At 42.8% G+C, this 22,069-nt stretch overlaps 2 protein-coding genes across 4 annotated transcripts; one reads left to right on the top strand and one right to left on the bottom strand.

The window, feature by feature from the left end:
- The first annotated feature begins 1,834 nt into the window (after window positions 1-1,834).
- On the top strand, window positions 1,835-16,772 carry gpr155a (G protein-coupled receptor 155a). Of its 3 annotated transcripts, none has more exons than XM_036958799.1 (16): window positions 1,835-2,089; window positions 7,794-8,295; window positions 8,745-9,144; window positions 9,751-9,922; window positions 11,300-11,455; window positions 12,196-12,279; window positions 12,448-12,568; window positions 12,742-12,826; window positions 12,948-13,038; window positions 13,131-13,344; window positions 13,445-13,534; window positions 13,807-13,937; window positions 14,187-14,282; window positions 14,375-14,439; window positions 14,526-14,663; window positions 14,870-16,772. In XM_036958799.1, exons 2-16 carry the CDS (start codon window positions 7,878-7,880, stop codon window positions 14,961-14,963), a joined length of 2,355 nt encoding a protein of 784 aa, XP_036814694.1. In that variant the 5' UTR covers window positions 1,835-2,089; window positions 7,794-7,877; the 3' UTR covers window positions 14,964-16,772. The 3 variants fall into 3 exon arrangements, with proteins under 3 accessions (XP_036814694.1, XP_036814693.1, XP_036814692.1); XM_036958798.1 differs by having other exon boundaries at window positions 1,843-2,083; window positions 14,922-16,772; XM_036958797.1 differs by having other exon boundaries at window positions 1,847-2,089; window positions 14,922-16,772.
- On the bottom strand, window positions 16,441-22,018 carry LOC110501444 (secernin-3). Its single transcript, XM_021579011.2, has 8 exons — window positions 21,825-22,018; window positions 18,561-18,717; window positions 18,246-18,427; window positions 17,892-18,091; window positions 17,588-17,800; window positions 17,120-17,282; window positions 16,829-17,009; window positions 16,441-16,738 (listed from the first exon to the last, which is right to left on the bottom strand). Exons 2-8 carry the CDS (start codon window positions 18,714-18,716, stop codon window positions 16,577-16,579), a joined length of 1,257 nt encoding a protein of 418 aa, XP_021434686.2. The 5' UTR covers window position 18,717; window positions 21,825-22,018; the 3' UTR covers window positions 16,441-16,576.
- Between the last annotated feature and the right edge of the window lie 51 nt (window positions 22,019-22,069).

Here is a 22,069-nt window from a genome sequence, read left to right on the forward strand (position 1 = left end):
TCTCAGATGATACGAAAGAGAGTTTGAACAGGCTAGTAATAGGGGTTGCAACAATTGCGGCGGATCATTTTAGAAAGAGAGGGTCCAGATTGTCTAGCACAGCTGATTTTTTAGGGGCATGCTTATTCTTGGTTATTACTGCTTATTCCTGTTCCTGGTTCAACATTTCTGAACGGGCATGCTTATTTAAGATAGTGAGGAAAGCACGTTTAAAGAATAACCAGGCATCCTCTACTGACGGAATGACTTCAATATCCTTCCAGGATACCCGGGCCAGGTCGATAGAAAGGCCTGCTCGTTGAAGTGTTTTAGGGAGTGTTTGACAGTCTACCAGCTAATAAGGATGTTGTGCAATCAAAGCAAATCATATTTGAACCCGTGAGATAATAATCAATGCCATAAATGGCAACATTTACTAAAAAGTACTGCATGTGAAACTTTGTGGAACGTTGAGGTCCTGAACACTACAATAGACTGAATTTTGACCATGTGAGAGGCCCATGTGCAACATACCTATAGAGATAGATAGAAGACTCTAGTCCCCAAAGGCCGTTTTAGCATGGGCAGTCCCATTGAGGACTTTCACCACTTTAAAGTAGTCAACTGACACTTCATATGGGTTAAGGAAGGATCACATAATTCCATCCAGGTCCCCGAGAGATCAGCCAATGCAGTCTAGGTGGCATTGTGCACCCTTCTAGTTTGTTTGCCAACTCAAAGAAGTAGTAGAAGAAGAAGATGGACTACTTCAAAATCAGAGGTGTCTGTTGGGAGGAGCTATATTGGCTCATTGCAATAGCTGGAATGGAACATATGGAACTGAGTCAAGCATGTGGTTTCCATTTATTGTATGTGTTTGATACCATTCCATTGAGGAAAAAATAAATAAAAGATGCTATATAAAATTACCACCCATCTTGGGAGAGCAGCGATGATGAGCAATTCACTACCCTGTCATGCAGTGTGTTGTAATGGAGACAGTGTCTCCTAACTAGCAAGAAGTAATTGATGTCTAATTGTTTTCTTGGTTTACTTATAAGGTCTCCCGAGTGGTGCAGCTGTCTAAGGCACTGCAAAGTGTCACTACAGTCCCCGGTTTTATCCCAGGCTGTATCACAACCGGCCGTGATCGGGAGTCCCATAGGTTGGCGCACAACTGGCCCAGCGTCGCCCGGCTTAGGGGAGGGTTTTGCCGGGGTAGGCAGTCATTGTAAATAAGAATTTGTTATTGACTGACTTGCCTAATTAAATAAAGGTTAAATAAAATGAATTTAAAAATGTAAAAATCTATTCCAGCCAATAAAATGAGCCCATCCTCCTATAGCTCCTCCCACCATTATTCTCTGTTCAAAATGGAGATGTCAGCAGTGGCTCGTGCTCTAACAGACGTCTTTATAGGACAGATACAATGATGCGATGTCTATCTAAGTCTATGAACATTCGTACAGTAGGTAGCAGCAATACACTTTATAGGTTGGGTCTGCCAATAAACCTCGAAGAAGAACGTTTGCCAACAACAAGGGGTTTCGATTAATCTGGCCCGGGCGACCAAAAATAGCCATGTGTTGTATGGAGTGGAAATTGATTGCGTTTGTTTTTAAACCGGGCTAACTCCCGGGCGTGAGCCATGTGCCCCGTTCAAAGCCCACTGCGTAGTCGGCTCAAAAAAAACATTAAGTGACGTAATTAAGCATGTGGAAATTAGTTGGATTCTGTGTTGTCACATGCGAAAGTGATTTGTTTTGACAAAAACGCTTTATCTGCCTTCCCAATGAAGACTAGTTTGAAAATGCTAAGAGATGTTGTATGATTCTGGTCGAGCCACCGTGCTGCCTTGTGGACAACATGACCGAGTGGCGCAGATTACTGTTCTATTTGAAAAGTGCGCTCCTCCCTCACCGCTTTTGCCCATTCATGTGACGGTCCAGAGACCGGATGCCCCACGGTTCAGCATAATCGAATCCACCCATTGGTCCCTTCCGCCCCATGTCATTTGATTGGTGAAGTAGTTTGCACTGCAGTCACCGCGAGGAGTGTAGCAACGTGAACTGTCAGACACAGACGGTGTACTTGACATGGAGAGGTATCCGTAAGTTGTCTTGTCTTTTTTTTTTGTTTTTGTTAGCAACTTGGAGGAGACTAGACAAAATAGCACCCGGTACATTCATTGCCTTTGGCAAGCTAGCATGTCACCTATGTATAAATAGCGCGCATACTATCTGGATAGAGCAAGGTTAATTGGGCTGTCAATAGCTAACGTTAGCTAATTTAGATAATGGGCATTTCCATGTAAAACGCCCAATGATTCACGAGCACTAACGGGAACTTCATTAGAGCACATTACATTTGGTGTCAAATGAAAGCTGAGTCATATATATATATATATATATATATATATATATATATATATATATATATATATTCTATGAAATGTCATTCTGTGAAATGTCATTCTGTTACCAAATAGGTAACCGAATGACTGCAACTAAATTGTCTACTATGGGAACTCATAGAAGTCACAACTCCGTTGGGTCACCTTCTACTGTACTGTCATATACTTATGCTCAGGTCATAACTGTTTTCTTTATCGGTCTGTCGTGTGGTGGTCAACGCAAACGTGTGAAACAAGTCTTAACAGTCTCTCGCTGTCTTCCTCTCGCGCTCTCTTCATTTTTGTCTCTTGTCTGTCTTCTCTCTCCAGTTAATGTCATCTCTCGCAGCTCTTATGGAGACCTACCCATGAGCCCCCTCTATCCATTAGCTGTAACCAGCACTCTCACCCTCTGAGAACTGACGGACACCCCGGGTGTCCATGGACGTTGGAATATAGTTGAAATTTGGTCAAGCCAAATCTGAACCAATCATCAACGTCTGTTTCACAAGTTTGGACAGTATAGTGGATACAACCAGAGTAGAATGTAGGTCTGTATGTATATTACAGTAGAGCCCACTACAGTACAGTATAATTTACTGTAATGAACTACTGTGCTGTACTGTGATGTCCGAACTTGTGAAACATAGATGTCTATGCTTGATCCAGACCACCCAAATTTGGTCTTGTTTTGGAGCGGAGCTCATTAGAAGTGGCAGTGTGCGAATCCTCATACTAACATACTTAATAGTATGCAAAACAATGTTTTATAGTATGCAAAAAAAATGTTAAAGTACTCAATGCGTCATATAAAGTGAGATTATATGATATAATGTGAGTGCCATTCGTTAATTTTGGTACAGCGTGTCAGATCATCTGATTATCAGCTGTTGTCAAAGACGAGTGAATTCTACTAGATCAAACGTAGAAATGAGTGTGCAGTTTAAGTATGCAGTACGCTTGTATGGGTATTTTGACAGGGCTAGTGTGTAGAAAGGAGGATGTACACTACCGTTCAAAAGTTTGGGGTCACTTGGTTAGAGCCAGTTTGCGCTGTTCTGTGAAGGAAGTAGTACACAACGTTGTACGAGATAAACAGTTTCTTGGCAAATTCTCGCATGGAATAGCCTTCATCAGAACAAGAATAGACTGACGAGTTTCAGAAGAAAGTACTTTGTTTCTGGCCGTGCTGAGCCTATAATCGAACCCACAAATGCTGATGCTCCAGATACTCAACTAGTCTAAAGAAGGCCAGTTTTATTGCTTCTTTAATCAGAACAACAGTTTTCAGCTGTGCTAACATAATTGCAAAAGGGTTTTCTGATGATAAATTAGCCTTTTAAAATGATCAACTCGGATTATCTAACACAACGTGCCATTGGAACACAGGAGTGATAGTTGCTCATAATGGGCCTCTGTACGCCTATGTAGATATTCCATTCAAAATCAGCCGTTTCCAGCTACAATAGTCATTTACAACAATGACAATATCTACTCTGTATTTCTGATCAATTTTATGTTATTTTAATGGACAAAAAAAGTAGCTTTTTTTTCAAAAACAAGGACATTTCTAAGTGACCCCAAACCTTTGAATGGTAGTGTACACATTTTCGACCTTTGTGTACCTGTTCAGGATACATCGCCATGAAGCGAATTACATTCAACTTTATACATTTCTCTACAGTACAGATCAGAGACCCATGGTGTCATTCTGTTACCATTATTCTGTTACTGGGTGTTTATCCACTTCACTCACTGTAGTTCAATAACCAGACTATATTTTTTTAAACTCAAAGGTGTCATATACGGTAGCTAACACCCCATTCTTTCTGCAGACATCTTTAAATCTTAATTCCGAGTACATATTTAACCAAGTTATTGCAAAACGTGGTCACACAAAACTGAGGGAGATTTTACCATCGTTCTGTTACGAAACTTTACATTTGCACTGCTCTTCAAGTAAATGTCGTTTTCAAAAATCTGTGGGAGTTGTTAATTAGGCCTAGTCCTCGAGTTGTATGGTTTGTGTAACTTTGCAATCAATGTTTTTTTGTTTGGCATACTTTTAAAGTAAAAAATCAGTCTGTTACCATGGAATTGCCCTTATCCCAGGGCATAAAATGAACACCTGCCAAATGCGGTTTGATTTAGGTATTGGTGGGTAAGACGGTCTATTTCACCAGCCACTTTGGCGGGTGGTCAATTTTCAGGGCTTTACAGTGAATTACATTTCTGAATAAAAATAGTTAAGGCAAGTTGAGCACATGTGAGTTGCAATTTATTGAAGAAAAATGCTGCGGTAGATGTTTTCAAAGTATGTCTTCTGTTTTGATTGAGAGATGCTAATCGCACAAAGAAATACAAATTCTATATCCCACATCACGCACCAACACTGCCTGGCAGGAGAGCTGTACGCTCTGAGTGAAGTGCTGATGGATTCATTTTTGGAGGCGCTGCACAGAGGCATAAAAGTTGTTGGTGTAATTTAGTCTAAAGTCTACAAAGTGAGACTTTGTACTCGCTTCTTGGCTATTTATATTGTTTTGTTCACAAGCTCAGTTATTTTTCCATGTTAGTTTGAGTGTGCTGATAGTGAAGAGATGCCCAAATCTCACACGCTGACACATTATACTAATTCAGTGACCCCGTTACCTTGGTAACCTCTTGTCATTAAAGGGGCAGCTGAACATTTTGTATCTGATATTTTGGTTAAAAGACTCGGTCACAAAAAAAAATAATTACATTTAGAAACATACCACATTATTTCTTACTACGTAATAATATATTTCTTGCTTTTAGAAACATTACAAGGCATGGTCATCCATTTTGTTTTAATGTAATTATGGCAAGAGAGCGAGAGAATACTTAAGTTGACACAGGACACCAGATAAGACAGGAGAATCTCACCAGATAGGACAGACTGACCCTAGCCCCCCGGCAAATAGATTATTGCAGCATAGATACTGGAGGCTGAGAGGGTCAGGGGACACTGGCCCTATCTGACGATATCCCCGGACAGGGCCAACCAGGCAGGATATAACCCCACCCACTTCGCCAAGGCACAGACCCCACACCACTATATCAATATACCACCAACTTACTACCCTGAGACAAGGCTGAGTATAGCCTACGAAGATCTCCTCCACCGCACAAGCCCGAGGGGGCGCAAAACCGGACAGAAGATCACATCAGTAGCTCAACTCACTCAAGTCGAGTATAGCGGGGAAAAAGCCTGTTACAACGTGACACAACCCTCCTAGGGGCGGCATGGGAGAGCACTAGTAAGCTAGTGACTCAGCCCCCGTAAAAGGCTTAGAGGCAGAGAATCCCAGTGGCGAGAGGGGAGCCAGCCAGGCAGAGACGGCAAGGGCGGTTCATCACTCCAGTGCCTTACCGTTCACCTTCGCCAACCCAGGGCCAGACTACACTCAATCATAGGACCTACTCAGTAAAGACTTAAACGCAGACTCTCTTGACCTTTCTCACATGGATAGGTAGACCATTCCATGAAAATTGAGCTCTATAGGAGAAAGCCCTGCCTTCAGCTGTTTGCCTAGAAATTCTAGGGACAATAAGGGGGCCTGCATCTTGTGACCATAGCGTGCGGGTAGGGACACTAAGTATGTGGACACCTCTTAAAATTGGTGTATTCGGCTATTTCAGCTACACCGGTTGCTGACCGGTGAATAAAATCGAGCACACAGCCATGCATTCTCCATAAACAAACTTTGGCAGTAGAATGGCTCGTACTAAAGAGCTCAGTGGCTTGCAACGTGGCACCGTCATAGGATGCCACCTTGCCAATAAGTCAGTTCATCAAATTTCTACCCATCTAGAGCTGCCCCGGTCAACTGTTAGTGGCGTCACTGTGAAGTGGAAATGACAAGGAGCAACAACGGCTCAGACGTGAAGTGGTGGGCCACACAAGCTCACAGAACGGGACTGCCGAGTGAGGAAGCGCATGGCGCGTAAACATCATCTGTCCTCAGTTCCAACGCTCACCACCGACTTCTAAACTGCCTCTGGAAGCAATGTCAGCACAATAACTGTTCGATGGGAGCTTCATGAAATGTGTTTCCATGGCCGAGCAGCCACACACAAGCCTAAGGTTACCAAGTGCAATGCCAAGCATCAGCTGGAGTGGTGTAGAGGTCACTCCCATGCACAAAGCGAGGTCCATACAGAAATTGTTTGTCGAGATCGATGTGGAAGGACTTGACTGGCCTGCACAGAGCCCTGACCTCAACCCCATCGAACACCTTTGGGATGAGTTGGAACACTGTCTGCGAGCCGGGCCTAATCGCCCAACAACAATGAAAGGGTAGGCCGTCATTGTAAATAAGAATTTGTTCTTAACTGACTTCCCTAGTTAAATAAATGTTCAATAAAAATAAATAATAAAACCTTGCTAATGCTCATTGCTGCGGGGACTTGCTTCCATTCAGCCATCTTCCAACATCTTGTGGAAAGCCTTCCCAGGCTGTTATAGCAGCAAAGGGGGGACCAACTCCATATTAATGCCCATGACTTTGGAATGAGATGTTCGAGCAGGTGTCCACATACACTATGTGACCAAAAAGTATGTTCAGCAGGATCAAATTGGAGACATTGGTAGGAGCAAGTCCAGTAAAACCTTGGAATCAGCCCTAGCCTTAACAGGAAGCCAGTGTAGAGGCTATAGCGCTGGAGTAATATGGTCTAGTTATTTGGTTCTAGTGCTAAACACGGCTGCTACAATTGACTAACTGAAGTGTATTTAGTGCTGTAGCCGGAAAGTAGAGCATTGCAGTAGTCTAATCTAGAAGTGACACAAGCATGGATTTGTTTTTCGGTGTAATTTTTGGACAAAATTTCAAATGTTTTAATGTTACGAAGTTGAAGAAATGCTGCCCTTGAAATATTCTTTATATGTTCGTCAAAAGAGATCAGGGTCCAGAGTGAAGTCAGGGGTCCTTCGCAGTTTTTATTTGAGATGACTTTACAACCATCAAGATTAATTGTCTGATCAAACAGCAGATCTCTTTTTGTTTTTTTGGGACCTAAAGCTTATACTGTCAAAGGTTGCATTAGGCTACAAAGTACCTACTAGCTAACTGATAGACTGTGGGTTGCATTTGGTGTGTGTTTTACCAGTTACCCATCTAACTTCTACCTAGTATTTACACGGTAGTTACATATGTTGTCAAAGTCATTGGTACCACATTTTCTGGTTGTTGTCAGTGGATAAATCTATCTAGCTATCTTAGTGTTCAGTTTTGAGGAACATGCGTGTGAAAAAAATACTAAATTGTTTTACTTCTGCAGACTTTTTTGTTTTCAGAAATGTTTCAATGGTGTAAGACCTTGTCATTACTGCTGTTTTTAGGGACTCTAAATTGAAATTGTAGTAGTTGACTGACCTCCATGTATTTTCTGTTTTCAGTGACTGGTAGTGACACCAGCAACCCCCATCAGCGTGGCCAGCCATGAGAGCTGCTATCTGAGGACTTACGCCACCACCGCCACTATGAAGGTCCCTGCCAACCTCAATATTTCCTATGGGGACATGGATCCCCCTGACACCCCTTCCACCATGTCCATTGACAAGCTCTTCCCAGCACTCCTGGAGTGCTTTGGGATCATCTTGTGTGGCTACATTGCTGGTCGAGCAAACATCATCACATCCACACAGGCCAAAGGATTGGGGAACTTTGTGTCCAAGTTTGCCCTCCCAGCATTGCTCTTTAAGAACATGGTACTGTTGGACTTTGGCAATGTCATCTGGCCATTTTTGTGGAGTATTCTCATCGCCAAAGTGTCAGTGTTTTTCATTGTGTGTGTGATTACACTACTGGTTGCCAGTCCCGACACTCGCTTCAGCAAAGCTGGTCTCTTCTCAATCTTTGCTACTCAAAGCAATGACTTTGCTTTGGGATATCCTATTGGTGAGTGTTGTGTTCTTCTTTCCATCCTTTCAGTTTCACTCCACTCGATGAAGGAAAAAGGAAACCACACACTGCTCTTGATAGTATCACTGATCTTTAATAAGCTTATCGGTCATTTTATTAAAGATCAGTGTTACTATCGAGAGCAGTGTGCGGTCTCCTTTTTCTATCATCTTGTTCCTCTGTTACCATGCACCTGCAGAAAAGATTGCTCAGATGTGCCTTTTTGAATTTTGAGTTTCGCTCCACTTAAAATTTGAGAGCCTCCTCCTGGCAGAACCTCAGAACAAAGGAAGTTGATGTCTCGAATGTCTTTTATACTTTAAATCTTATTTGGTTGGTTTGTGACACAGATTTTGATTCACTCTGCTCTCCTCCCTAAAATATACCTTCCTAAACTGTACCTTTTTCAAATTATTTTTTTAAATATATTTTTTATTTTTTTACAGTTGAGGCCTTGTATAAGAACACCCACCCGGAGTACCTACAGTACATCTACCTGGTGGCCCCAGTGTCTCTCATGCTTCTCAACCCAATTGGCTTTGCCTTCTGTGAGATCCAGAAGTGGAGGGACCAGAGAGACCGGCAGCAGAACAAACTCCACATAGTGGGTGTGGTCATCCTTCAAGTTCTGAAGAACCCCATCGTCTTCATGGTTGTTATTGGCATCATCTTCCACTTCATCCTGGCCCAGAAGATCCCTGCTTTCATGGAGCAGTTTGTGGACGGCCTGGCCAACTCTTTTGGAGGAGCGGCCCTGTTCTACTTGGGCCTCTCCATGGTGGGCCAGTTGGGAAAGCTCACCAGGTCTACTGTTGTAGCCCTGATCCTGCTCATCACTGCAAAACTGTGAGTGTTTTGGGGTGGATTTAGGAGGGATTGTTTGAGAATGTTAGGGTAGATTATTACACGTGTACAGTATAATGGCCTTTAAAATATATATATATATATATATATAATTTTTTTTTTTTTTTTTTTTTTTTTTTTTGACCTATTACTGACTTAAACTGTGATATAATTTCATATTCATATAGGCCTGCAGTTCATATATGTTCATCCTGTTCTTAAAGCGTTAGTTGTAATTATACAGTGTCAGGACCTAAGACCACACCTGCTTGTTATTACATTTTTGTGTTGGTGTAATGTCATGCAGGTCTGGGCCTGTCAGAGAGCTGTCAACATGTTATTGACTCAGAACTAACCCTAGATCCATATAGGTCTGTCACACACACAAGGGCTCATGACTACCATTGTATTACCAACATTCTTCAATGCTGGCACCCACCCACATTTCAGTGTTTTGACCTGCAGAACATTATTGTCAAGGGTTAGGAGAAGAAATAGTCTCTTTCTTCTCGCCTGATGATTCATTGTGAAGGAATCCAGTGTTTCTCTTGTAAACCTTTAGTAACTTTAAATAACATGTTTTTTTGTGGGGGTTTTTTCCTTCTGGAGGTTGGTGATGCCGTTGATCTGTCGAGAAATGGTGGAGCTACTGTATGCCGACCACACCAACTCTGGTCTCAACCAATCCAGTCTCTCCAACTATGCCTTCCTCTATGGAGTCTTCCCTACCGCTCCCAGTGTGGCCATCTATGCTGCTCACTATAACATGGAGCTACAAGTTGTAAGTCATCAACCCTCTCCTGTATGGATAGAAATTAGGGATGCACCGATATGACATTTTTTACCGATATCCGATTCTCCCCCCCCCCCCCCCCCCCCCCCAAAAAAAACAAACAATACCGATATTTATTTTTTATATTTGTGGCCTTTTAAACATTCTAGTACAGTTAAATAATTTAAACACACACACTGACCAACAAGTTATTTTGTTGGCATTTATGTCCCCATTACCAGTAAAACATAATCAAAACCTATTTCTTTCACTTACTGGCTGTGCTGTTTCGTTGTTTATTTGTTCAGTCGTTTCATTCTCAACCAGGATTTCATCATACATGTCAAGCAGTGAAGTTTCAGCTCTGTCTGTCCGTGGCGCCTCTTCCTCCGTGCGCACTGTCACTGTGTCCGTTTCCATCTTGTCCAGCTGTGTCTGTAACATTTCACATTAAACCCTGTTTCTTGTCTGCATCGAAGTAGCGGTCCTTATACCTAGAGGCTCAGAGAGAATGCCACCAAATCGCTTGTTCACTGCCTCTAGTAGAGTACTTTTCCAAGTTAACCTGACGGTCTGTGTCGGCAGTTTTGTTGAGAAGGCATTTCAAAGCCAACGACAGAGGGTATCACGTCTGCTGCAGATACAGTTGATGAGCTTATTTCTCCAGTCAGTTGTTCAAATGGAGCCAGGAGTGTTCAGGTTTCAAACATGTTCTCAAGTGCCATTTGAAATGGCAGCAGCCGTATGAGAACAAGCACATTCTTGAACATGCAACACGGCTTTCCTGAGTACGGAATCCTTGTCGACCCACTGTGCTGTCAGACTCTATGCTTATGGGGCTGACATAGCAAGTAGCTACAATACTGTGTAACTCTGGTAGGGCAACATTTGAAAAATAGCGCCTACTTGGTAGTGTTTACCGGTGCTCGACCAGTTGGCAAAAGCCAACATCATCTACGACAGAGATCCGTTAATTGTCAAGGGCAATGAATTACATTATCTTGGCATTTAATGGATTTCGCCTTTTGAGTTGTCGCGCTGAAATATTCTTACCCTTTCAAATAACTGCTCGACTTGTTGACTGCTTCGATCCACACAGCAGACATTGTGGGCTAGTTTAGGAATGCTGTGTGGCACATGTAGCTCTATATTTCTTGTGGCGTCATTACGTCATCTACCTACGTTATATAGGTACAGCATGAATGTCAGCTTTGACATCATTTTTACACATCGGGCCAATGTTGTCATTTTTCGCTAATATCGTCCGTTTCTGATATGCTTACCGATTTAAAATAATAATATATATTATTATTTTATGTCATGCATCCCTAATAGAAATGTATGCCATAGGAAGACATTGACAGTGTCATAATTGTTTTCTAACAGGTTACCTCGGGGATGGTACTAAGCACATTCCTCTCAGCTCCCATAATGTATGTTTCTGCTTGGTTGCTGACAATACCATGGATGGACCCTAAGCCATTGATGGATTCACTGCAGAATGTCAGCTTTAATGTCAGCATCATCAGCTTAGTTACACTGGTGAGTTGTTGACTGCCTCCCCACCATTATGAATTATCATTAACTGTAGTCTTTATCTCCTGACTGGCTTTGTGCTTGTTAGCCTATTCTATTTCAGACAGGGTGGTCGGATTTCAGGAAATTATAAGCCCCAAGCACAGTACTGTGTTGATTTGTACTAAAGTGTCTTTGTACCTAATGCCATTTATATTGTGGAATTCGGGGACAGTAGTATTAGGTGATACTGTTTAGGCTGGGCTACATCAACTCTGTATTGACAAAGGGATACAATGATATGGAAAAGCGCAGGAAGTCTATGAAGGGCAGGGATGGGGATGTGACTTGAAACCAAGCAGTTCAAAGTCATCAGCAGGACGTCTCTGTCTGGTGCCAATGATATGATACGTGAGACTTACTTCCTCCTATCATGTGACCTCAGTTTCACTTCTGTAACGAACCGGGAACACATTGCTAGTAAAAATCTGATGGTGTAAAAAGGACTTTATAAATACATTTGATTTGGGATTGTTTATTTTCTGTTCCTGTTCCCATTCGACTGGCCATTTAAATTTTTTTTCTAGACTGGCGTCAATCTTTTTTATATACTGTGATATAATTGCACTGATTTGCTCTAGAATGCATGTGGTGTTGTTATATGGGTTTATGAAATTGCAATTCCGGTTTACATGAAGACGTATGGTATCGTTTTCTGTATGGTTTGTGTAGACGAGCATATCTAGTTTGAGGTCTTTTTGTTACAGGTTTGGACCATAACCGTCATGTTCCTGAGTAAGAAGTTCAAGAGACTACCTCACATCTTCACCCTCAACCTGTTCCTGGCACAGGCAAGGCTTTTGAACATCTGTTACTTTTCACAAAAACATTCTTCAACTGACACATTGTATGTCCAAGGAATAATGTTGAACATGTCATATTGTCCATAGTAGAAAGTTGTGTAAAAGTTGTCATTGATTGTTGCTTTCTATTTGACGTGTGCCTCTCCGTGCGTCCAGATTCTGGCTTGTGTCGGCATGATCCTGTGGAACTTTGTCGTGCGCCAAGACAGCTTCATTGGACACGTGTTGACGTTCACACTGTTGTACGGCTCACTGTACAGTACTTACGTGTGGCCAGGTATGTCCGTCACCCGCACGACCATCGACTTTATACCACCACCATTCTCTCCTACAGTATGCTGTTGTGTTGCATGTTTGACCTGCTGTGATTCGAAAGGAAAAAGGGTGAACGGTGCGGCGTCTGGCGACGATGATGATCTCGAGCTAGAGTGCGCGTTGTGGTGTTTTCAGGTCTGATAGCGTTTTCCCTTGTGCTGATGAAGAGGGGTGGTGAGCTGAAGGTTGCGCCAGGCTTCCTGGTGATTGCAGGCTGGGGGTGAGTCATGATTTTATTTATTTTTTTCCCCCACTGAAGTAATGAAATAGCTGGAAACCAAGGGACCTTTTTTGTTTGTTGAATCTGCTGCTCAAACATGGTCCTTATCTGATGCCAACAGAGTCCCAGGCCTTGTGGCAGCAGTGCTCCTCATAACTGGGAAGAGGATGCCTGACACTATCGACTCGGCGTTCTTCTACGGGACACCCCAGGTGAGACGGACTGGGGAAAGTAGACATTCAGAATCGCCTCTCGTAGAACATGACTTCATCATCCTGACCTTCCGTCTTTTTGACTTCCGCAGAACATCTGCACCTCAGTTGTGCTTGCCTTCAGCATAGTGCTGAGTGGGGGCTCATTGATGGGCCTCAGTCGAGGCACATGGGATTCGAAGTACCAGGTCCTGGAGAGAGACTCTCTGTTGGGCACTACTGAGGATCTGAGGCCCCAGAGTTGCCCCGATACCCAAACTATCCCAGATATGTTGGAGCCAGGCAGAGCCAGAAGCATCAACCAAGGTATACTTGCGTTAGCAGGATTTATGACATGTATATTACAGTAGACTTGTTAATGAAGTGTGTGATGCTGATCAAATGTATCCTCTGTGTGTGTTGTCAGAGTGCCATATGTGTGACTGTGCTCCGTCCCAGCCCATGCCTGATATGATTGTCAGCACAAACAAAAATGACGCGCTACTCATCGAGCCAGGTAGTGATTTTTAAGAAACCTCCTAACCTACATCCCTCTAGTCTTCATTTGAATTCGTTGTGTCAGATACCTCCTCTTCCTGTAGACAAATGATATCGTTAAACCAAGGGCAAGGAGTTTCCCTGGTCAGGACGGGTGGTCAGACCAGGAAATACTCCTTGCCCCAGTTATCCCCACACAAATGTCACGCTTAGTTTAGTTAAGTGATTCATTTGAAACCATGTCATTACCCCGTGGGTCACCAGCCATGTCTGCTCTGTGGCCTTCCTCAGGTCAGTGTGGGACTGGCTGTGAGTCCACGGGCTGTCTACTAGCCCAGGAGGAGCAGCAGAGGCAGCTAGCAGACAGACAGGTGGCCCGCCACGTGCTCCTATGCCTGCTACTGACCGTCAGCCTATTAGCTGTGAGTGACTCAGCATCACACAAAGCTCCCTCAGGATAAGATGCAACCTAATTGGTTGGGATGTTGCTCAAGGGTCAGTTAATGTAGTGATGAAATGTTGTGCTCGAGTTATTATGCCATTACCTCACAGCTAGGCCTACCTTATGCAACACAGCCTGTTTGATTTAGTTTTACCCCTGTCCTGCCCTTCAGTTTTTGGGCTAGTATGATGATCCCTGTTTGACTGCATGTCTCTCTCCACGCTTTTAGAACCTGTCCAGCTGCCTGTGGTGGCTGTTTAATCGCGTTCCTGGGAGACTCTACTTAGAGCTGCAGTTCTTCTGTGCTGTGGTCAACTATGGACAGGTACAATAGGCCTGGCCTAGACATAATGGCATTAACAACTGCTCTATTCATTTTAATGGTGGTGTTTACATATCTGTGTTTTCTGTCCTCAGGGCTTCATCTCATTCGGGATTTTTGGTCTGGACAAACATCTGATAATACTGCCATTTAAAAAGAGGTAAGTGGTTCCCTGACTTGCATTTCATAGGATCTAGTAGTAAGCTGTGTGTTGAATAAGACGCCTTGACATGTATTTTTGTGCAGGATGTCCAGTCTGTGGCATAGTATGAAGCCAGAGGAGCAGCCTCAACTGGTTGTGTCTGACGACATCATGATGACCTGCACTCAATTCACCAAATACCACAAAGAGCAGTGTGTCCGGGACATTGTCCAGAAGAAGAGGTCAGGGTCCACTTTGCTTATGATTTGACCATCTGGCATAGTTTTTGTATACCCATTGATCATCCCTAATATAAATTATTTTTTTTCATGGCTTTTGGTCCATGGGTTGTGTTCTCTCTTGCTTTTGTCTGTGCGCCATCTTCCTCCTCCTGTCTATCTGCTCCCTCCTCTCCCTCTCTTTCTGTCGTTCCTATTGGCCCTGGTAGCTGTGGGGAGTGCCTAACTGGCCTGTTGGTGAATCTGTCCTCCGACACACAGGTGTGGGGAGAGGATGGTGGCGGACACTTTTCTTGGCAGTGAGCTGGTGGAGTGGCTGTTGCAGGTGGGTCTGTCACAGGACCGAGGAGAGGCGCTGCTCTACGGTGGCCGACTGCAGCAGGGTGGGGTTCTCCAGCACATCACCCAGGAGTACGGCTTCCAAGATGACGAGCTGCACTACCGCTTCACAGCGTAAGGTGGGCCCTGGGCAGGCCCCGTCTCAAGGGCTCTCCTGAGGCACAGGATGACAGAGGTCGGCTACCTACCTACCAAACCTGAAACTAGGTCTCTACCTATCTAGCAGTAATAACCAATAGAGGTGAATTGAAGAGTGCTGCTTTTTGAAATACTCACTGTTTTGCACATGGGAAATATGCAGTCATAACAAGCATTGAGCACTTGTTTGTTTGTTTTCTTTTGAACTGTCCGTTGTAATATGTTTGTGTGGTACCGTATGCATAACGAGATTTAAGTTTTCCAAGGAGGCAGATCTAATAATGAATAATCTTGCATTATCATCTCAAGTTGTACAGACTAGCTTGTATACCATGAGGCTGATTGAACATGTTTTTTTATTTAGTTCGAATGACAAGAATGGTATTTGTCAATGTGACTTCAGGTATTAAAAATAGAATCATGTAATGTTGCTGTGTATTCTAAATATCCTTAATTTGGCCATTTATTTAGAACTTGAAAATAGGATACGGCAGCTAGATATATTTTGAATCATGTAGATAGAACGGTGTCAAATGTTTATGGATGCAGACTTGTCTGCTGAGGCAGAATTGTGGTTTTGGTTTTGACTTAATGACTTTAATGATTGTTGGCCAGGAAATATACATTTCTGATCAGCTATCTTTTGGGATTTCTAAATACACAATTACATTTCAGGTTGTTGGGAGAAAAGGAGTACAATACCAAATGTGCCAGATTAAATGTCATCTGTATTATGTGTTATTTTGGAGCGATGTTACTTTGTCCTTTTAATGGGGTTGTGCTTATTACTGTTGCTAATAAGGTAATTAAGTAATGTATTCACCTTGTTTGGCATTATGAATGTTTGAATGATGGTTTGTCAATGTATTTTATTTTTCCCATGTCACTTGACTGAGAATATACGGAGTCATGTACTTTGAAGCCAACTAATGCTGCATGTTCCTCCGATTCCCAGCCTGTTATGAAAGGGAAAAAAAGTATTGCACCTCTGGTTTACGCAATTCCTTTTATACTGGTTTAAAACAGAACTGGTGGATACATGTTGTGGTAACGTTTGGCTCTATCTTTAGGCCTTTTCAGGGGGTTTCCAGATGCCTGACGGCAGTGGTGTTAATATCGTGAATTTGTCCTGTTCTTTTACTTTAAATAAGCCTATGTTAATCACTCAGTAAACAGCTCAAAGGTCAAACGAAAGGCAACTCTCTCCTCAACCGCTCTAGTATTACTGTTTGGTTGAATATAATACTTGTTTTAAAAATATAAAACAAGGATTTTAAAGAAAATGACAGGCTGTAACCATGACCCAGATGTATTAATACTTTTTACTGATGAGCAGCAATTTGTGAAACTACCATTTACTGTTACAATGTAGTGAAATGATTGCATGCTGGGGATTGATCTTGAAACAACCCCTTGTCATTCCAATATGAAAGATCCCACTAAATGTTACTGTACACGCTCAGTTCTTCCTGGCTTGAGTTAGAAAACAGGTGCACAACTGAAGTCGGGTCTTCCATACCACTTGATAAAAGTTTCTCCATCTCAGCCATCTTCTCCTTTTCTAACACTCTCATATTCTGCATGATCTTCTTTCCTTTGTCCTAAAAAAAAATAAAATGATACATTTAAAACAAATATTTGCTTAATCTTTAAAGGGTTCAGATGTATAGATTAGGAAAAAAGTTCTGTACCTTGGTGCTGTCAATGATTGCAGCCACCACCTCGTGTTTGATAAACAGTGGATGTTTGCGATCTGGCTTGCTCTGGAAACGGGGTATCTTCTTCACAGGGTCATCAGGGCCATAACAGGGCGAGCTAGTTTGCTTCAACTGTTTAATGTCTTTCACAAAGATGAAAGGTTTGAAAACAGACCTGTTGGGTAAGAAAGGACCCTTTAATATACAGCGATTTGCATAAACTTTAGATGGAACAATAACATGGCTAGGTAGGGTGTTTGAGCAGTGGCCAGCTACATACTGTACCTCTCAGGGTCAGGTGTTCCAGTGAAGTAGTGCACCCCTGGCAGGGTGGAGTCTGTTGGTACGACAGACACCATGCTTCCTGTTGTCATGAACATCCCCTCCATGTTGATGCCACTCTCCTTGTCCCTCAGGATTTCCATCATTGTCTCAGCTGTGATGTGTCCTAAATACTCAAAAGTAATTCATTGTAAATGGTTTGTCATCCTATATGAGGGCTCTCCGACCCTGTTCCTGGAGAGCTACCGTCCTGTGGGTTTTCGCTACAAACCTAATTTGGCGCACCTGATTTGAATAATTAGCTGGTTGATAAGTTGGTAGCTCTCCAGAAAAAAGGGTTGGAGAGCCCTGTCCTATATGGATTCACTATTCAGTTTTGATTCAAATCTGATCAAACCCATTTTCTTTCTACACTTGACACAAGACAACTAATCACTAAAGCAAAGGCCTACATCTACATATTTAACTCACCTTTACTTCGCTCTAGTAGGTTCCGTCCTTCGCAGTATCTGCTGCCAGACGCCTCTATTCTGGCTGTAGTCATGAAAGAGTACGTCTCAGCAAAACTGAACGGGGCCTTCCCATCCCACCAGCCATGGCTCTTGGCATACTCCCTCATCCCAGGGTGTTCCTTGTCTATCTTGGTTGTTATGGAGTACTGATTGGAGATATTACGATATCCATCTAGAGGAGGATCAAAAACAACATTAAAAACTGTTATTGCTCTGCAAGTTCACAAGTTGGGCAAACTTAAACCCTGATAGCTTAAATGTACCTCCCACTTTCTCTGCTGCCCAGTACTTCCCAGACGTCTCCATCACCCAGGCCTCAGTCCTGTCGGAGATGAGGAAGCTGTTGTGGTAGGTAAAGCCACACTGGTCCTCCATGCAGTTTCCTCCCTGGCCATATTTCTCCAGCAGCTCAGCAATAACATCCACAGCCTTCTGAGCAGTCTCTGCTCTCTCCAGACCAAGTCTGCAAAGACAAAACCATCACATTGATGTGTCCCCATTATTTGCTTTACAGTGCAATGCATTTTTATTTTACAAGCAATTATTAGTTGAAGAATGACAAACTACAGACAGGAACAGATATGTAATGATGTATGAATCAGCTGGCAGATATTCACCTGACAAAATCCATGCCAAGAAGGGCCTCCTCATCCTCAGCACTCTCTCTGCCCCAAACTGCCTCATTTCCGATGCACACCTGATGCTCGTTAGCCCCCATCTCAGCCCCCCACAACCAGGCTGGTCTGCTAAGCACAACCGCATTGGTATGGGCTGCCTGCTCAATTTCGATGTACGTGCACTACTCCGAGGAGCAAGACAGAAAGGGGACACAGCTGTCATTGTGTACCTACTGAGTGTAAGACAGGTGACATTTTCACATCACTACAATATACATGTTGAAAACATGTACAGAGGAGGTCTTAAAGACTTACTTCAACTTTTTCTCCTGCATTGTAGTCTCTTGCAGGGAAGTAGACCACCTCCTGGACCTCATCACAGGGCCTGTCGGAGTTCTTTCCGAAGACGATGCGCTGTCCCTGGGTGGCAGGGGGCAGAGCCACAAAGGTGTCACAGGAAGATGGGTACATTCTGGTGGGCAGAAAGAATTCAGCAACCAAACCAACCCACTGGGCAAATAACGTTATTTCAACGTGGGCATTTTGGTAATATCTGGTTGAGGCGTTGATCAATACGATTTCTACATTTATTCACCCACTCAAAAAGACAATGTTGAATTCCCATGTTGAATATCCTTTCAACCATCTAAAAGCACAACTAAATTCCATTGGAAAAACAATGTCCGATTTTTGGTTTAGTTGTCGTCTAAATGTGTTATCACTGCGCTTTCAACCATTTAAAAGCACAACAAAGTTCAAATGGGAATGCAATGTCAGATATGTTCTATTTATACAACTTAATGTAGTCTGGGTAGCCATTTGATTAGCTGTTCAGGAGTATTATGGATTGGGGGTAGAAGCTGTTTAGAAGCCTCTTGGACATAGACTCGGTGCTCCGGTACTGCTTGCCGTGCGGTAGCAGAGAGAACGGTCTATGACTAGGGTGGCTGGAGTCTTTGACAATTTGACACCGCCTGGTATAGAGGTCCTGGATGGCAGGAAGCTTGGCCCCAGTTACCCCGTACACACTACCTTCTGTAGTGCCTTGTGGTCGGAGGCCGAGCAGTTGCCATACCAGGCAGTGATGCAACCCGTCAGGATGCTCTCGATGGTGCAGCTGTAAAACCTTATGAGGATCTGAGGACCCATGCCAAATCTTTTCAGTCTCCTGAGGGGAAATAGGTTTTGTAGTTTCCTCTTCACGACTGTCTTGGTGTGCTTGGTCCATGTTAGTTTGTTGGTGATGTGGACGCCAAGGAACTTGAAGCTCTCAACCTGCTCTACTACAGGCCCGTCGATGAGAATAGGGGCGTGCTCGGTCCTCCTTTTCCTGTAGTCCACAATCATCTCCTTTGTCTTGATCACGTTGAGGGAGAGGTTGTTGTCTGTGCACCACACGGTCAGGTCTCTGACCTCCTCCCTATAGGCTGTCTCATCGTTGTCGGTGATCAGGTCTACTGTTGCGTCATCAGCAAACTTAATGATGGTGTTGGAGTCGTGCCTGGCCATGCAGTCATGAGTGAACAGGGAGTACAGGAGGAGACTGAGCACGCACCCCTGAGTGGCCCCCGTGTTGAGGATCAGCGTGGCAGATGTGTTGTTACCTATCCTTACCACCTGGGGCGGCCCGTCAGGAAGTCCAGGATCCAGTTGCAGAGGGAGTTGTTTAGTCCCAGGGTCCTTAGCTTAGTGATGAGCTTTGAGGGCACACGGTGTTGAACGCTGAGCTGTAATCAATGAATAGCATTCTCACATAGGTGTTCATTTTGTCCAGGTGGGAAAGGGCAGTGTTGAGTGCAATAGAGATTGCATCATCTGTGGATCTGTTGGTGCTGGATGCAAATTGGTCTAGGGTTTCTGGGATAATGGTGTTGATGTGAGTCATGACCTGCCATTCAAAGCATTTCACTACAGACGTGAGTGCTACAGGTTGGTGGTCATTTAGGCAGGTTACCTTAGTATTCCTGGGCACAAGGACTATGGTGGTCTGCTTGAAACATGTTGGTATTACAGACTCAAACAGGGAGAGGTTGAAAATGTCAGTAAAGACACTTGCCAGTTGGTCAGCGCATGCTCAGAGTACACGTCCTGGTAATCCATCTGGCCCTGCAGCCTTGTAAACGTTGCAGTAGGCTAACCTCAAAATGTGGCCATGGATGTGTAACTAATTTTAAGGTTGAATAAATTCTGTCACGTTAGTTTAGAAGACAGCCTTAACTGTATTACTAAAGTATTACTGAATTGTGTTTGGTTGACAATACAGCCAAATATCCTAATTTAAAGAGTATCTAATGCTTGGATAGAGACACTGGCTTAAAACTGAGCCACTGGCTTAAATGTATCATTTAACTTTTAGTTTTGGTTTGGTTGGAGACGTAATTATTTATTTTTTACATTTTATTTTACCTTTATTTAACTAGGCAAGTCAGTTAAGAACAAATTCTTATTTACAATGACGGCCTCCTGCGGGGACGGGGGCTGGGATTAAAAATCAAATATAAAGATGAATCCAATATATATTTGTTCACTTGTCGACAAGTAAATAGGCTATTTACTGTACTGCAAAAGTGGAATTGAATTGTGTTTGGTGGAAAACGCAGCAAAATATCAACATTTGAAGGAGATGTATCTTTGGCTTTAATTCCAGTTTGTCTTCAAATCAATAATTGATGTTGGATTCACGTCTCCATCTCAACCAAGAATCAAAGTTAAAGAACAGGACTAAATCAGATCAACCTTTATTTAAAGTATCCCATTAAAGATACCAATAAAGTTAGGGTTGGGAATTGCCAGGGACCTCACGATACGATATTATCACGATAGTTAGGTGCCAATATGATATGTATTGCGATTCGATACTGTGATTTTTTTGCAATTCAATATTCCAAATATATTGCTCACTATACAGTATGTCTGCTGCTGAGGGACAAGAAAGCCCTAGAAAACGAGTTTAGATCAGTCCTGGAAATAAGTGCTTTAAAAAAAATGTACTCCCTATTTAAAAAGAAGATGGAGAACAAGCTATGAAGGAGAAAATACTGGGGTTTTGGTGCAGGTACAGCCAACAAGCGCAAAAATAATATTGCGGATGCGGATATGTAACTATCGATTTTTTCCCCATTTTTCCCCATTCACTAAATAAGCTGTATATCAACTCTCCAATATACAGTAGGAGGTGCTGACGGTAGATATAATGTTGAATATCTGACGTTGTTTAAAAAGGTACAAATTCAACATATTTTATATGTGTCTATGTTAAAAATGTGTTGAAATTATGACATAATCCTGTGGTTGAAATTTCACCCGCAAAACAACAGTTTACATTAATTACATTTTGATTCCACGACACAATACGTTGACAAATTCCAATGAGATAACTGATTCAACCAGTTTGTGCCCAGCGGCAAGCTACTGGGACGAAAGGCTATTTACAAAGAACACACTATGATAAAATACGCAGAAATGGTTGATAATTTTACAAAATGAACAAACAAAGCACTTGACCATACACTGGACATTGCCTGTCTAATGTGCCATCTGAAATAATCTGCTGATTTCAGCTAGGCATGTTAACATTACCTGTCACCGCAGTCAAGTAGCGGATCACAAATTGTAGCCGAGAATTGAAATGTTTTAAGTATCCCCCTGATTCATTAAACTATAAACTTTCGTCCTTACTTTCACTTTTATTTCAATCTTTACCAGATTTCACAAGTGCGCACAATTAATGTTGTGACTGCCTCACTGTACGTCAGAGGTCACGCACTCAGAGAGCTGACTCGGAAGAAGATTTGAATGACCTTGTTTTGGGTGTTTCCACTAGT

The sequence above is a fragment of the Oncorhynchus mykiss genome, chromosome 22 (assembly GCF_013265735.2).
Source record: "Oncorhynchus mykiss isolate Arlee chromosome 22, USDA_OmykA_1.1, whole genome shotgun sequence".
Classification (NCBI taxonomy): Eukaryota; Metazoa; Chordata; class Actinopteri; order Salmoniformes; family Salmonidae; genus Oncorhynchus; species Oncorhynchus mykiss.

Coding starts and splice junctions, on each gene's coding strand:
- gpr155a (XM_036958798.1), top strand. CDS start 7,878: ATGAAGGTCCCTGCCAACCTCAATATTTCCTATGGGGACATGGATCCC. Junction 13,938..14,186: donor TGACCGTCAGCCTATTAGCT/GTGAGTGACTCA, acceptor CCACGCTTTTAG/AACCTGTCCAGCTGCCTGTG. Junction 14,283..14,374: donor CTGTGGTCAACTATGGACAG/GTACAATAGGCC, acceptor TTCTGTCCTCAG/GGCTTCATCTCATTCGGGAT.
- LOC110501444 (XM_021579011.2), bottom strand. CDS start 18,716: ATGTACCCATCTTCCTGTGACACCTTTGTGGCTCTGCCCCCTGCCACC. Junction 18,092..18,245: donor CTTGGCATGGATTTTGTCAG/GTGAATATCTGC, acceptor TTGTCTTTGCAG/ACTTGGTCTGGAGAGAGCAG. Junction 16,739..16,828: donor CAATCATTGACAGCACCAAG/GTACAGAACTTT, acceptor ATTTTTTTTTAG/GACAAAGGAAAGAAGATCAT.